Consider the following 17,388-nt stretch of genomic DNA (forward strand, 5'->3'; position numbering starts at 1 on the left):
GAAATAAGAAAGTGTTCAAAAAATGATGAAGGCATGTAGAAAGAAACTTGAAGGGGTTCCCAAGAGCCAAATCTGGAAAAATTTAATCAACAAAATAAATAATGAGAATAATGGATTATAACTCATAGAAGAAAATAAATATCCATAACTCTTACTAATATAAACAATTGAATAAATAAATGGGGAAGAAGTGACAGCTCTTTCTTACAGAATTCCAAGCAATAAATGTCGTAATGATAGAAACAAAAAATCACCATCAAGCATATACCACAGTGATGATTGTTGCAGTCAAGAATCCATCAACAGAATTACTACATGATGCAGCAATCCCACTTCTGGGTATATATTCAAAAGAATTTAAAGTAGGATCTCGAAGAGATATTTGCACACTATGTTCGTTGCAGTATTATGCACAATAGCCAAGATGTAGAAGGGAACCCAAATAACCACCAAGAGATAAATGGACAAAGAAAATGTGTTATATACATATAATGGAATATTTATGCAGCCTTAAAAAAAGAAGGAAACCCTATTATATGTAACATGGTTGGAACTTAAGGACAAAATGCTAAGCCACAAATGAGTCACAAAAGGACAAATACTGTATGATTCCACTCATATGTAGTATATAAAGTAGTCAAAATCACAGAAGCAGAAAGTAAAAAGGTAGTTGACAAGTGGAGGGGGGTAGTGTTTAATGGGTACAGAGTTTTACAAAATGAAAGAGTTCTAGAGATCTGTTGTACAATAATGTGAATATCCTTTACAGTACTGAACTATATACTTAAAAATGGTTAAGGTGGTAACTTTAATGTTAGGTGTTTTTTACCACAATTTTAAAATTAATTTAATATTATACATCATTAAAAAAAAGAACCATCAATGAATGCTAAAGGTAGTGAGCAAAAGTATGATGAGAAACAGAATATCTGCATAGTCTCAAAGTAACTTCTCACAAAATGCTAATTACAAAGGGAAAAATGGTAACTTTATAGTAGGGAAACCTGATAGGCACCAATTTAATAACCAACTGATTAAAGTTAACGTCACCAGTAATAAGATATAATAGTATCAGGTATTCCCTGATATGATGCTCTGAGAAAGGAATAGCCTTTGCCAAAAATGTATAACCTCAATCTAATTATAAGAAAATATTAGACAAACCCAAATTGAAAGATCAAAAAGGGACATTAGCGGAAAAAAAAACTAGTAAAACTGGGAAAAGGTGTAAAGATTAGTGAATTGCACTATGATTATATGTAATGTTAATATGAGAGGAAGCTAGATGAAGGGTATATGGGAACTCTACTATTTTCATAACTTTCCGGTAGGTTTAAATTATTTCAAAATAATTTTTTTTAAAAAAGTAGAGTCATCAAAATACAACAGAACTTCAAGAGGTTATTTAGAAAAGACCAAGATAAAAATACAATGTCCTTAGCTTTTTGAAAATAATATAATAGCATTTGACACTACCTTAGAGATCATCTGATACTATCACTCCTCCAATGAAGAATTCTTTTATGTCATGTCCTTAACATACAGTCTTCCAACCACTGTCTGAATATTTCCAGTAAGAGTAAATTTACTATGTCAAAATGCAGCACACACATTCCATTACACCACAATTCTAATTAACAAAAAGTTCTTCCTCATTCTTAGCCAAATTTGCCTCCCTGTCAGACACGTACCTGAGGATGTCATTCTAAGGCAAAGGTTTCCAACCAAGGGTCCTCAAAGATGGGAATATGTGCCAGGGTGGTACAGTCAATAATGACAAAATGTTCAGTTTATTACATTAGCTAAAATTACATCTTGTTAGCATGAAAAAAAAGACCCTAAGTTATTTACATGGGTGCTTTGCTATAACACTGTTCCGGAACCTAATACAGTACCTGGTACGTATTAGGTACTCTAGAGATTCATATAATGAATTCCTCCCCCTCCATCATCTGTGTACATACAAACAACATATTATTTGGAACTATATGATAAATTCTATTAAAATTTTCCAATGCATAAAAAGTAACAGAGCATAGTCCAACTCTAAAAAGAAATAGCTGCCTGATGACCCAAATAGATGCCTTTTTTGAATAGGCATAGTCTTCATTCATTCAGCATACATTAGTGCCTAGCTTAGTGAGAAGCCCAGGAAATACAGGGACAAACAAGACATGTCTTTACAAGGGCAAGGCATACATACTAGTTGGAGGGAGTTACTCTATATTTTAAATATTTTTAATATATTCTATTTATATAAATTACATAAATATGTATACAGATGCTCCTTGATTTATGATGGGGTTACAATCCAATAAAACCACTTTTAGTAGAAAATGCATTTAATACACCTAACCTATTGAACATCATAGCTTAGCCTGGCCTACCTTAAACATGCTCACAATGCTCACATTAGCCTACAGTTGGGCAAAATCATCAAACACAATGAATACACTATAGAGTATCAGTTGTTTACCCTTGATATCAGTTGTTTACCCTTGTGATCACATGGCTGACTGGAAGCTGCAGCTCAGTGCCACTGCTCAGCATCACGAGAGTATTATACCACATATCTCTAGCCCAGGAAAACATAAAAATTCAGAATTAAAGTATGGTTTCTAATGAACGCATATTGTTTTTGCACCATTGTAATGTCAAAAAATCCTAAGTCGAATCACTGTAAATCGGGGACCATTTGTAATTGTATCAAAAATAATTTTTTAACTGCAGCAAATATGGAAAAGAAAGTTAATGGCTACAGAAAAATAAACTGGTAAGAAAAATAAATTCCCAGTAAAAAATTTGTGAAATGATATAAAATAAGCACACAATTTTCCCAATCTAGAATACAACTACAAACAGAAATAATTGTTTAACCCTGAAAGATAAAGAAATGCAAAGCAAAACAAGGTAACATTTTCTACCCAATTAGTTTAATTTAAAAAAAAAAACCTCAATTTAGGGGAGGTAATGATGAAACACTAGGTATATATACAATGCTGATGGTAATATAAATTAAAACAACTTTTGGGGAAAGGAAACTGCTCATACCTTTTGACCTAGGGTATACTCTCAAAGGAATTAATCTTTAATAAATAAAATAAGAAAAACTATATATCAAAAAATGGGAACTACATTAAAGCCTATAATGGCAATAAAATTCAGAAATAATTTTAATATCAAACAAAGGCTAATTACATGTAGCTATTTAACAATTATGAAATCTACCTAGCAACATGAATAATGTCTGCTCTAATAAGTGAAAAGGCACCAGAACATAAAATTTTGTAAGGAATCTAAGGAAAAAATTAGTGTATACACACACACACACTGAAAAAGAACCAGCAGATGTTTTCGGGTTTGAGGTGATGAGTGATTTTTATGTCCTTTATTACTAAATTATTTGTACAATTAATAAAACCAGGAGAAAAAAACTCTCAAGGAAGGTCCAAGGTAAACTACATTATAAAGAATCATGTGGTCAATGGTAAACTGAGGCCTCAAATAATTGTCCTTTGCATTTTATGTTCATAAAAAGAAAAAATAAGAAGAAACATTTCTTACCCCAAATAAAAGTGCCTACAAAAAGAAAACTGAAGAAAAAGTTAACTCTGGGATGAATATCTGGAAACACTCCCAATAGTAAAAATCATCAGACTGTAGCATGGTATCCTAGGCTAAGTTCCACTGCTTGGGTATTTAGAAGTAACGCCCTAGACACCATACTGTAGGAATCAGTCCTGAGCTGACACCACAGAGACCCAGAAGTGGTCTCATGAGGTTTTTCCATAACACAATTTCGTTGGCTAATCTATAATAAATACATGACATTTGCACATAAACACTAAGGTTTTCATACCAACCAAAAGAACAACAAACCTTACCTGGGAAGTGCCAGACAGAGCCCTGCCCCACTGTCCCTGTGTAGTAGACACAGGTACCAATCGGCTGCATACTGGAACCCACTGGGAGATGCTAATCCGATTCCTCTAGAGAAAAATAAACAGTTCATCAAAAGTCAATATCAGACTCCATATGTAGAAGGCAAAGAGCATATCTAAGTTTAGAAATTCTGCCAGAACGGGGGACATGAATGGAGAACATCCAAAACAGGACCAGGATCAAGCCTCCCCATGCTTATTTCTTCATAGATAAGATGTACCCCTGTCTATTCCCGATCCATGGATTAAAAAACTCTAGTAATAGCTGACTCTAGCAGGGGGACATGGGAACAAAATAAGCAGACTTCAGGGATTTTACAATTAAATCATCAACTAAATTCTTGTTTGCAATGCCTTTTTATAAACACTAATTTATGTGATCTTCACAGAATCCCTCTATAGTAAGCCATGCTGGGATTACAATCATCCCCAAAAGGATGAAAAAACTAGGGCTGAACTTTTTAGGGTGGGAAAACACACTTAGGCAACTTGATTTCCAAGACAAAAAAAAAAGAGATTAAATGGCTAAACTATGACTGTGGTTCAATTTTTCCCTCAGATATTACTTACATCAGAAAGGTCTCTGGGCCAAAGTGAAAGGCTAGGCTGGAGAAAGGAGACCCTCTATCTCACTAAATGAAAAGCCTGCTTCATTTTATGATCCTGAAATACATTACACTATATAAATGGCATAAATATATACGGCACTGAAAATCTCTATTCTGGAAACCAATTCTGGGGGATCCGAGGGTTTCTTTCACTTGATCTGTAGACCTTATAGGGTCATAATGAGGACTGGATACACAAATTATTTGAAAACAATCTTCCAAGCATAAACTACAATACTAGGAGTCAAAGATATGGATTCCAGTTTAAACTCAGTTACTCTAATATGTCCTTTACATGTAATTTAACCTCTACAACGCTGTTTCCTCATAGCAATTTTTAGTAATACTTATGAGCACATATTATGTGTCAAGCACTTTCTTAGGTATTTTACTTATATGAACTCAATTAAACTTCGCAATCACCACGTAAAGACCTAAATATATGATTATCCCATTTACATAAATAAAGAAACTGAGGTATGGACAAGTAACTTCCCTGGGTCACACAGTTAATAAATGGCTGAGTTAGGATTTGAACCCAGGCAGCACAAACAACTCCAGGATCCATAGACATTTATGGGATGAAAGGGGTCAAGAGAATATCTACAAAGAACCTTCTAGCTCTAAGACCTAATCTTGAACCAATTAAACTATAGCATAGTCTTGTGGAAAGAGCCATGTAATTGGAATCTAAAGCTCTGATTTGATTCTTGGCTCCACTGTTAGTAAGCTACAAGCCTTTGTCTTTGCCTCTTCTACAAAATAACAAAAAATTCCTGCTTCTCAGGATTTAAGAAAAATCAACAAATGTATCTTGCAGTATGTCCAATTCAATAAATATTAAGTTGAATCTGAATCTCCATTTCTTTATGAATAGGTAAGAAGGGGCAAGGGTGAGGTTAAAATTTTAAACCCAGAGATGCTTTCTGAAGTGTCTCACAGTTCTAAAACCGTGTAACTGTTTCTAATAGGCCACTCAAATGAAAAGATTAAAAACATTTCAAATGAAAAGATTAAAAACATTTTCTTTTGGCTGAGGTTTGATCTGTTGGGATGGTTTTCAAATGAGAGACAGTTACTGGCTTTTTGTTTACTAACAGTGACTGGTTTACTAGAATCATTCAATGTCAGATGTTCCCTTCCTAAAAATGTAAATATGGAATGAGATGAAACTTCTGCAGATTCAGGCACAAAAAAGAAAAAAAAAGTAAGAGAAAATTAGCAGTAGGAACAATGAAAACCTTTGGAAATTTTTCTGAAGAATTTCATCATATTTTTTCCAATGTCAACAAAATTTTTCTCTGTAATTTTGGTTCTACTTGGTCTTACGCCAATATTTTAAATCAGTTCTTATTAGAAGAAAGGAGCAATCAACTCTGTTCTTTCCTTCTCCAACCCTACAACAACAAAGCTTGTCCAAACCCTTAATTGAAATTGTTGAGGTGTAACAGAAAGGGTGTTTGAATTCCAAGCCTGCCATGAAATAGCTGTGTGACCCTGAACTAGTTACTCAATTCTCTGGGTCTCCATTTTCTGTATGTAAAGTAGGAATAATAAAAGCTACCTCACAGTAGTGTTCCCAGGATCATTTGTAAAAGCATTCTGATAACAGTAAAACACACACGAAGGCATCATTATTGTTATTAACAATCATTACTGAATTAGGTAAGTAGGTGCCTCTTTCTCCAGCAAGAGTAGCAGCAAGAATCATTTTCTTAAAATATTATTTGAACCTGGAACTCTCTTTTCAAAAGCTTGCCCATGTACCTTTTTAAACTTACACACCTGATCTCTAACTGAACCCCTCCAGACTCATCAATATACTGACATACTCTGCCCTGTACTCTCCACTCAGCAAGCAATTCCAAAACCTAACTCCACTCCACACAAACTATCCCCCTTGCAGACAGTTCCTCTGAAACTCTCTTCTTCATTCCTACCCAAATCACATGCTCATTTATTTCAAGGAATCTCCCCAGACTCCAGGTTCTGGTTCTACTGACTCTGGTTCTTTTTCCTTTCCAACTCTTTCAAGACTTCATTTATAAGTATAAATCTGTGGAAGTATGTATCTCCCTCTTATACGTACTAATTCATTAGGCCTATAACAATTAGAAAACCTCAACTACTCCAAAGTTCAGAAAAACATTTATAGCCATTTCCAATTAAAATTATTACTTCTAACTTAAGATAAAATATACGCTATTATTAAGTGGGAAACAGTTTTACAGTTTTTCTGCTTCACCAACACTTCAAAACCAAAATTTTAAAGATAAGTTTCATGTTTTCCTTTCCTAGGCACATTGTAAATTGAGGGTGATTTTACATTTATATTTCAAAATATTCTGAGAACCTCTTTTTTTTTTTTTTTTTACTATGTTTTAATCAATCCACTAACTAGTCTGTTTCTGCATGTGGTTTCTAAGATACATAGCATTTTCCTTGGCTCAATCATGAGTTCCAAAAGACTTTACAAGTAGTCAATTCTTCTATTCTCCATAGTTATGTTTAATAAAGCAGGGGTCTTCAACCCCTGGGCCGTGGACCAGTACCAGTCTGTGACCTGTTAGGAGCCAGGCCACACTGCTGGAGGTGAGTGGCAGGCAAGTGAGCAAAACTCATCTGTATTTGCAGCTGCTCCCCAGAGCTAGTATCACCGCCTCAGCTCCACCTCAGATTATTGGGCATTAAATTCTCATAGGAGCACCGGTCCCTGGTGCCAAAAGGTTGGGGACTACTGTTATAAAGTGATCACATGTAGCAACCAGACTAAATAACAATATTCAGTAAAGGTAACCAGTCTTCTTTATTGGAGAAAAGTTGACTCCTGAATGAGATAGATATTCCTCAAAGCCTTATTCACAAAGAACTGGCATTATTCGATCTGTCTAGCAGTTCCTTGGAAGACTCCATTTGCAAAGCTGTCTCCAAACTTCCCCAGTGTTAAAAATGTTTTCCCCAGAAGCACTGATTGAAAACAAATAGAGGCAATTGTTTAAATTCATGGCCGGCTGCCTGAGGCAGTGAATAATACTTGGGGGAAACAACAAGCTAACCAAAAAACCTTAAAAAGAAAAACAGGGGAATGAGATGTTCATAGGGGCTTTGAAAAGCTCTAACATATTCTTGGGAATCTGAAGGCCATGCACAAGCACAGGGCTGTGCACATGCCCAGAGCTGTGCACATAAACAGGAAAGACCTGAGAATGTGCATTAGATGAACCTCTAGTTAATCTTAGGGATCTGCTCAAGTAGGAAGTGAAGATTAAGGTAGAGGTGTCAAATGACTAGCAGAATGTTAAAGGCATGCCCCAACATGCACACAGCCCCTCAGCAAAAACTGGGAGACTCACTAGTTCCATGCATTTATGGAAATCTCCAACCAAGCATTACTTGACCACCAAAGTAACTGAGCAGAGACTACTCCCAAAATATATATATACACAAACTTTACAGAATTCAGAAAAGTCACTAAACAGAAAAACAATAACAAACTATGAGAAAGAAAAGAACTGATTTTCAGAGTTTCACATTACATTATTTGAAGTGTCTAGTTTTCAACAACAACAACAAAATAATGAAACACGTAAATAAAAAAGCATTGTCCATACATTGAGGGATAAAAGAAATCAACAGAAACTGTCCCTGAGGTAGCCCGGACATTAGACAAACTAGAACAAAGATTTTGAACCAGCTATTTTAAATAATTAAGATCTAAAGGAAACCATGTCTAAAGAACTATAGCAAAGTATGAGAATGATATCTTACTAATAGAGAATATCAATAAAGAGAAATTATAAAAAATAAAAGTAAAATTCTGGAGCTGGAAAAACAATAAACAAAATGAACATTTCACTAGAAGGGTGCAACAGCAGATTTGAGCAGAAAAAATAATCAGTGACCCTGAAGAAGAGTCAATTCAGATTATCCAGCCTGAAAAACAGAAAGAAAAAAGAATGAAGAAAATGTAACAGCGCATCAGAGACCTATGGGATACCACCAAACATATACATAAAATGGGAGTCTCAGAAGGAAAGAAGAGAAATAAAGGGGCAGAAAAAAATATTTAATGAAATATTGGCAGAAAACATACCAAATTTAATGAAAAACATCAATCTATAAAATCCAAGAAATTCAACTAACTTCAAGTAGGAGAAATGCGACAGATCTACAAATAGACATATCATCAAGTGGGTGAAAGACAATAACAAAGACAGTATTTTGAAAGCAGCAAGAGAAACCACTCATCTTTTACAAGAGATCCTCGATTACATTAACAGCTAATATCTCTTCAGAAACCATGGAGACCAGAGGCAATGAGATGAAATATTCAAAATGCTCGAAGGGGTGAAGATTGTCAAACAAAATTTCTATATCCAGCAAAACTATCACTCAAAAAATGAAGGGAAAATTAAGACTTTCTAGATAAACAAAACCTGAGAAAATCTTTCAATAGCAGACCTGCCCTACGACAAAGACTAAGGGGAGACTTTCGGGCTAAAATAAGATCTTTGTCACTACAGGGACTCAAATCCACATGAATAAATTAAGTGAAATGGTAATTATTTAAATAAATAAAAAATATAATATAAAAGTATTTTTGTTTGTAATTATTTTTTATTTTTAATTTAAAAGACAATTGAATAAAGAATTATAAATCTATGTTGATGGGCACACAATCTATAAAGATGTAATCTGAATGACAATGACACAAAGGAGGAAAGGAATGACACTATACAGAATCAAAGTTTTTATATATTATTGAAATCAAATTGGTAATAATCCAAATTAGATTGTTATAAATTAAGATGTTAGTTGTAATCCCTAGGGCAAATACTAAAAAAATAACAAAAAGTAACAGTAAAATCTTACACTATACATAAAAATTAACTCAAAATGGATCAAAGACCTAAACATAAGACCTAAAACTATGAAACTTTTAGAATAAAACATAAGGGAAAATTTTCATGACACTGGATTTGGCAATGTTTCTTAGATATGACACCAAAAGCAAAGGCAACAAAATTAAGAATAGTTAAGTTGGACTTCATCAACATTAAAATTTTTTGTGCATCAAAGAACACTATCAACAAGGTGAAAAGGCAACCAACCTATGGAATGGGAGAAAACATTTTCAAACCATATATCTGATAAGGGATTGATATCCAGAATATATAAAGGACTACAACTCAACAACAAAACAAACAACTTGATTAAAAATTGGGCAAAGGACTTAAGTACATTTCTTCTAAGATATACAATGGCAAACTAGTATATGAAATATGCTCAACATCACTAATCATTAGTGAAATGTAAATCAACACTACAATGATATCGCCTCATATCCATTAAGATGGCAACTATGGAAAAAAGAAAATAACGAGTGTTAGCAAAGATGTGGAAAACTGGAATCCTTGTACTTTATGGTGAGAATGTAAAATGATGCAGCTGCTATGAAAAACGGAATGGTGATTGCTCAAAAAATTAAACACAGAATTATCATACACTCCAATAATTCCATTACTTACTTTATACTCAAAGGAAGTAAAAACAGGGACTTGAACAAATATTTGTACACCTGTGTTCATGGTAGCACTATTTCACAATAGCCAAAAGGCTGAGTAACCCAAGTGCTCACTGATAGATGAATGAATAAAATGTAATATATACACACAACTGGAATACTAGTTAGCCTTACAAAGGATATTCCAACACAGACCACAATACGGATGAATCTTGAGGACATAGTGCTAAGTGAAATAAGCCAGTCACAAAAGGACAAATACAGTATGATTCTACTTATATGAGATACTATAGTCGTCAAAATCATAAAGACAGGAAGTAGAATGGTGGTTGCCTGGAGCTGAGTAGAGGGGACCATGGGGATTTATCATTTAATAGGTACAGAATTTCAGTTTTGCAAGATGAAAAGAGTTCTGTGGGTGATGGTGGTGATGGTGGCACAACAATGTGAATGCATTTAATACTACTGAAAATGGTTAAAATGATAAATTAAAAATGGTTAAAATGATAAATTTTATGTTATGTGTATAATTTTTTTTTTAAATAGGGAGTGGCTTTCTGCAATTTCTACTACTGTTAAAGAAAAGCAAAGCTGGTCACTAATGGTCGGAACAACTCATAAAACTATTAGCAAGTTCTGTCTCAAATGTCCAGTTCCGCTGCTAGAGCTACTCAACAATAGCAGTGTTATAGTTTCCACCATCTTCCCAAACATTTCATTGGATAAAGGGAAAAAAACTGGCCAACAAGACAGAAAGAGGAAAAAGTAAAGGGAGACTAATGAGATTGTTTCGGGAATACTACCTCCCTGTGGTTCAATATTATTATCTGTAAAAGGGGGGAAATAATAGTGCTTACCTTTCCAAAGAGCTGTTGTAAGGATTAAGAAATTCCACATATATAAAATATTCAAAAGTGCTTAGCACATTGGTAAGTGCCCTATAAATGTTAGCTATCAATATTATTGCTCAAGAAATCTCAATATCTTGCTTCGACTGCAACCTTTATGTTATCTCTCTCTCTCTCTCTCTCTCTCTCTCTCTCTCTCTCTCTCTCCCCCCTCCCCCGCCACCACCCACTCCCCAAATATCACCTCTTCAGCTGCTTTAAAAAAAAAAATCTTCTCCAGCTAGATACTCTCAGTGGACACTGCTATTAATTCACAGTCATCAAAGCCAGACCTGGGACTCACCGTTAGACTCCTCCCTCTTCCTCACACCTAACATCTAACCTCTCATCAAGCCCTGTAAGACTCTATCCTTCAAATATTTACTGAGCAGCAATCAAGGGTACTGCATTTTGCTAGGCTGACAAATAACAAGAAGTAATAAGACTGGTCTTTGTAAGCCATACGTAAAAAGATTAGAAACAGGAGTGTAAAATAACTCAAATGATACCCAGAGGCAGGAATAGGAAGGGTCTGCTATGAAAAACAATGTCCTTGACCCAGTTTTGATGGACTTGCAAAATTATAAACTCTTCCATCCTTCCATAATCAGGAACTAAGCTCTGTATCCTCCCAACCTTTTTCTTTCTCCTTTAATTCCTAGAGGTCATAGTATGCTAGAAGGATCGGAACTGAATCACAAGAGGAGCAGTAGTTTCTCATATCAGTATTAAGAAGCCTAGTAATTCTTCTTTACTTCATTTAACAAATAGTTACTGAACACCTATTATATGCCAGACACTGTGCTAGGCAAAGTGAAAACGACAGATATGAACGTGGTTCTTGTGCAACTTTCAACTTAAAAATCTCTAACAGTATTTCATTTAACTGTAGTTAACACTTGACTGATATCTGAAACAAACTCAGAGAACACCAGAATCCAAAGGGACTGCAGATTAACGTCCTCGTTTTTCACATAGGGACCCTGAGGTCCGAAAGAGACTTGCCCAAGGTCTGTGAATCGGTGACAGAACTAGGACTAGAACCTAGGTCTCCCGAAACTCCAATCAGTGCCCCAACCTGCTGCCTCTCCCTGAAGGGACACGGTCACAGGCGGTGACTGAGGAAAATCAAACTTCATCAAATTTAGGTCCGACGTCAGTTTCCCTCTCCTCAAAAGTGGGAGAAGCTACAGCCAAACAGAGGGTAGAGGTTGGAAGCTGCCTCAGTTTCCCCACAGAGAGGCCGCACAATCCCGCTGCCGCACAGGCTCCCCTCCTGCACTTCCCTCCAGTTTCTCCCACCCCACCCAGCTCGACTCCAACCCCAGGGCCCGGCGGCCGACTGTACAAAACTACTCCTTCACTCACAAGGACTCGCACCAGCAACGCCATGTTCCTCAACAACCATTTCCGGGTGAAGGGCGGGCTTCCGGAGTCCCCGCGGCCGCCACCCCTTCACCAGTTCGTCCTTTCGCCGGCGGGTGCCCGGCAACGGCGGCGCAGGCGCACAGAGACCGCAGCGCGCACGAGCGCGCGCTTTCCCCGCTATGCGCGAGGCTGCTCAGGCGCGCGCCTCCCGCCCTCTCTGGTCTATGCGAGGAACGTCATAGAGGCGTGAGTCCTCTTCGAAACCCAGGTCCTCCCTACCTCTGACCTTGGGGTTTTCATAGCGCTCTCCTTAACCCCCACCTCACCCTACTCGGGCTCACTGCTCGGCGCCCCTTCGTCAGAGCCCCTCCTTCCCAGACTCTACCCCAAGTTTCACCCCCCTGCGCCCCTTTTCACTGGGCTTGAAAGGAACAGGATCTTGGGGAATCCCAACTTTAAGGGGTTCCTAAAAAGAGTCTGAGAAGAGAGAGTAGAGGAACACGGGACACAGCTGAGTCCTTAAAGTCAGGGCAAGAGGACGGTCACATGCTGACCTGAGGCCTGAAAAGGAAGGAACTTTGGGGATTTCTGGTTGTTTGGTTGTTTAATGGAAACATCTTTGAGAATTGATAGAAAATTATTGTAAAGATGAAGATACAGAAGAAAGAACCAAGGAGTTCTTTGAGGAGGTGGGAGAAAACGGCCTTAACTAAAGGACCTCTCCCATTGTACCCCAAGAGCAGTAGAGGAGAGAAGGTGTCAGTGCCCCTGGGGTTGACTAGAAACAGAGAGATAGGATGTTGAAGGGCTTCCTTTTCATTCAGTCAGCAAAGACTCATTGAATGTTCAGTAAGTGCTGGACACAACGAGTGTGGATACCAGCTTCTTGGAGCTCATAGACTGGTGAGGGAGGCACAGAAATTCTAGTAAGCCAATGAAAATATAAAATAATTAAAAATTGTGGTAAGCGCTATGAAGGAAATAACTAGAGAATAATATGGGAAATCAGATTTTAGGCAATGTAGCCAGGTAAGGCCTCTCTGAGGAAGTGACATGTAAGTTACAATCCAAAGGATAAGAAAGAACTATCCATGGGAAGGGACTTTGAACATGCTATTCTATGAGCAAATATTGGAAGGATGAAAGAGGGAAAGAAGATTCCAGGACAAGAGTCCTAAGATGGGCAGGAACAGGGGTGTTTTCAAGAATCCAAAGACCAGTGTGGTTTTGAAATTAATTTTAACTAAATTAAAGAGATTACTAAGAAATAGGCAAAGACTAAATTATGCAAGGACTTCTAGATGATGTCTGGATTTTATTCTAAGTACAGCCATTGGAGGCTATTCAGAAGGGGAAGGCTAACTGGTTCATGTTTAAGAAGCTGACTTTGACTACTGTTTGTAGAATAGATCAGATGGTTAAATCTGAAAATGGAAGAAAACCAATTAGGCTAATGGTTGCTGAACACTAATGATTTTAGTATGTAAATTGTTTTTATACAGAATATAAAGGTTTTCCTCATTAATCTTCCATATGCAGGATTTTATAAATGAAATGAAGATGCTTTCTGCACTCAAGTGGATAGCTTACATGTGCAGTATTGAAAAACAATGCTTCTACACATAAGACAAGTGGCAACACATATTAAAAAAAGGATAAGGGAAACAATCAGATTCGAGAAGCAAATGTTATTCAAAAAAACTGCAAATTTAAGACCAAGTGAATAATTCACACGAGACAATGAACTAAGATGTTAGAGAAAAGAAAGAAGATTGATATTTAATTTCCTTTCTGATGGCTTCTATTTTCTCTGTGAACTAGGGGGGACAGTTTTTCTACTCAGAGGAATGCAGATGGTATGAGGTTGTAGTTTAGAAGAGTGGAGAAAGCTTAAAGTTTAACAATGAAAAAAAAAGGACCAGTGAAACATGGAGGATCAAATTGAAATCGATGATTCTTCACTTTTTAAATTTTGATTTATTAATTCATTTTAAATTGAAAGGTGATGTATGATTACATTTTCTTTCCTAAAAATTAGCATGTTACAGATAAAGCTACCTTTTACCACTACCTTGAATTCCAACCCCTCCCACTCTCTCTAAAAAAAAGAATTTCTGTCCTTAATGCTTTCATGTACATATACGTATTCCCTTAGAAAATATATCATTCTGGTTAGTATGGGGTTTTTTATTATTTAATTGACAACATTCCTATGTATTATTTTGCCGCTTCCTTTTTTTACTCAACAGTTTATTGTTTTAATTCTGTATATGGTGCTTTCTCTAGATCTAGTTCATTTCCTTTTAACAGCTGTTCTATCATATAACAGTTGGCAGATATTTTCCTTTTCTTTTATTCCTATGACCAATGTTTTCATGAATATTCTTGTACGCTTAAGAACAAAATTTTTAATGGCACCAATATACTTCTGTGTAATTTTTCTTCAAAATCTTTTGCTAGGACGTGGTTCCATAGTGTAGCAGTTAGCACGTCTGCTTTACACGCAGAAGGTCCTGGGTTCATGCCCCAGTGGAGCCATAATCTGTGGTCTACAGCCATGCCACCCTGAACAAGCCCGATGTCTGATCTCAGAAGCTAAGCAGGGTCGAGCCTGGTTAATACTTGGATAGGGGACCACCTAGGAAAACCAGGTGCTATAGGCATAAATAATAATAAATAATCTTTGGCTAACCTGGGATTAGCAGAAGAGAGAGCTGATAGTTGGACTCAATAAAAGATTAAGTTTTCTCCAGGTTATGGAGTGAATGTCAGCAGCACAAAGAAGGTGATGATATTGTCAAGAAAAATGTTCAAGTGATAGGCCAAGAGATCTGTGTAGTGAAAGATATAAAGAGAGGAAAAGGCTGTTAGGAAAGAAGAGGGGGCAAATGAACAAAAGAAAAATATACCAAGCAAAATTGAGTGAGAGCTCAAAAGACGAGAGAAATGTGGCCAGTGAGATTTTTTAATTTAAGGTTTTAGGGTTAGACTTGTTCTGGATGATAACAAAATGCAGGAGTGACTATGAAGGAAAGAGGCTGAAGTGAAGTGGAAGTGAAAATCCCTGGGGTGGATGCTTTCAAAGAACTGATGGGTTGTTTATACAGACATTTAGGTTGCCTAGAATGATGGCTAGATTTGAAATGAAGAGGCATATTCCATATCTTATGCCAAAGTTTATAATAAACAAGAGTGTCCATGAGGTTGGTAGTAGCATGAACATAGAGCATGAGTCTTAAAGGAGCAGCAAATAGAGGGGTAATGGCTTGAAAATGGTATTGGAAAACAAATGGATAAAGACTCTGTTGGTCCTTAATAGAGGGTATAGAATAATGACAAGCAACAGCCTGGAGAAGGAAGCCTACGGGAGAAAGAATATTCAAAGAAGGCCACGTTTCAGTAAGGCAGAAAGTAGAAAGAATTTTCTGGGAACAGACTGAGGATATAAACAAGTTTATCGTGGAACCCAAGGGGATTGTAGTTTCTGTAAGGCCCCTCGCAGTGCTTCTTCCCCTGCTCCTCCGCCTTCACTCCCCAGGGCTGCCCAGCTTCTCTCCACTTCCAGAGCTCATCAGCTCCTTGTCCCCTAAACACTCAGCCTGAAGCCCCAGTGGTTTCCATTTTTCTCCCAAAGCTCCCTCTCCTTCTCTACATTTCATCTTTCTCTTTATACTGCCTCTACCCCTCAGAATTCCCATTCTTCCTTATAGACACCACATGGAAATTCAGTCATTCATTTCAAATATATATTTGCTGAGCACTTACCATGATCCAGTCTCAGATCTAGATGCTGAAGATACAATGGAGAATAAAACAAAGTGTGTGCTGGTACAGGTGTGAAAATCACTGGAAGGGTACACAAGAAACAGTAGTGGTGGTTATAGTTGTTGATTCTGAGGAGGAGGGCTGGAGAACCAAGAGGTTAGGTATGGAAGCTAAACTTACTTTTCATTATATATCCTTTTGTCTTATTTGAAGTTTGTACCATATTTATGTAATTATCTTTAAAACTGAAATACAAACATTGAAGTCACTCAAAATCTTATTCTGAAAAAAATTTTACTCATTGGCTTTATGGAAAATACAAAGAAGTAGATTTGGTCCTTGCTTTCAAGTATATTACAATCAGAGGAGTATAATACATATTCACAATTTTTTTTTAATTCAAAAGACTAAAGTTGGACTCCTATCTCACACCATATGGAAAATTAACTCAAAATGAAACATAGACCTTAATGTAAGAAGTAAACAATAAAGCTCTTAAAAGAAAACATAAGACTAAATCTTCATGACCTTGTATTAGGCAAAGCTTTCTTAGATACAATATCAAAAGCACAGATAACAAAAGAAAAAAACAGATAAATTAGACTACATAAACATGTAAACTTGCTCATCAAAAGCTATCATCAAGAAAATGAAAAGATATGGAATGGGAGAAAATATTTGCAAATCATATATCTGATAAGGGACTTGTTCCAGAATATATAAAGAACTTATAACTCAATAATAAAAAAAAATAAACACTCAATTTAAAATGGGCAAAAGATTTAAATAGCCATTTCTCCAAAGAAGATATACAAATGGTCAATAAGCTAATGAAAAGATGATCGACATCATTAAACATTAGGGAAACACATACACACAATGAGATAACACACTCCCTGGATGGTTATAATCAAGCAAACATGCAATACAAAGTGCTGGCAAAGACGTAAAAAAAAAAAAACTCGATCTCTCAACCACAGCTGATGGGAATGTAAAATGGTACAGCCGCTGTGGAAAATAGCCTCGCAGTTCCTCAGAATGATACACATAAAATTACCATATGACCCAGTGATTCCATTCCTGGGTATATATTCAAGATAAATTAAAACATATGTCCACACAAAAACTTGTATATGAATGTTCATCACAGCATTATTCACAATAGCCAAAAAGTGGAAACAACCTAAATGTTCATCAACTGATGACTGGCTAAATAAAATGTGGCATATTCAGAAATTGGATAATTATACAGCAATAAAAAAGAATGAATTGATACATGCTACAACATGGATGAC

The 17,388-nt window shown here is 36.3% G+C and overlaps 1 protein-coding gene across 3 annotated transcripts in view; it reads right to left on the bottom strand.

Annotated features, from left to right (window-relative positions):
* LOC105304308 (ubiquinol-cytochrome-c reductase complex assembly factor 1) overlaps positions 1-12,462 on the bottom strand; it is an 86,974-nt gene extending 74,512 nt beyond the window's left edge. For 2 of the 3 annotated variants that reach the window (XM_011378321.2, XM_011378320.2), the window contains exons 1-2: positions 12,329-12,460; positions 3,885-3,989 (exon numbers count right to left, since the gene is read on the bottom strand). In XM_011378321.2, coding sequence (XP_011376623.1) covers positions 3,885-3,989; positions 12,329-12,352 — 129 coding nt within the window. In that variant the 5' untranslated portion in view covers positions 12,353-12,460. Of the gene's footprint in view, positions 1-3,884; positions 3,990-12,328 lie in introns of all 3 variants that reach the window. The other variant, XM_023522239.1, reaches the window with a different exon arrangement.
* Positions 12,463-17,388: the final 4,926 nt, after the last annotated feature.

This window comes from Pteropus vampyrus, unplaced genomic scaffold (genome assembly GCF_000151845.1).
Source record: "Pteropus vampyrus isolate Shadow unplaced genomic scaffold, Pvam_2.0 Scaffold336, whole genome shotgun sequence".
NCBI lineage: Eukaryota > Metazoa > Chordata > Mammalia > Chiroptera > Pteropodidae > Pteropus > Pteropus vampyrus.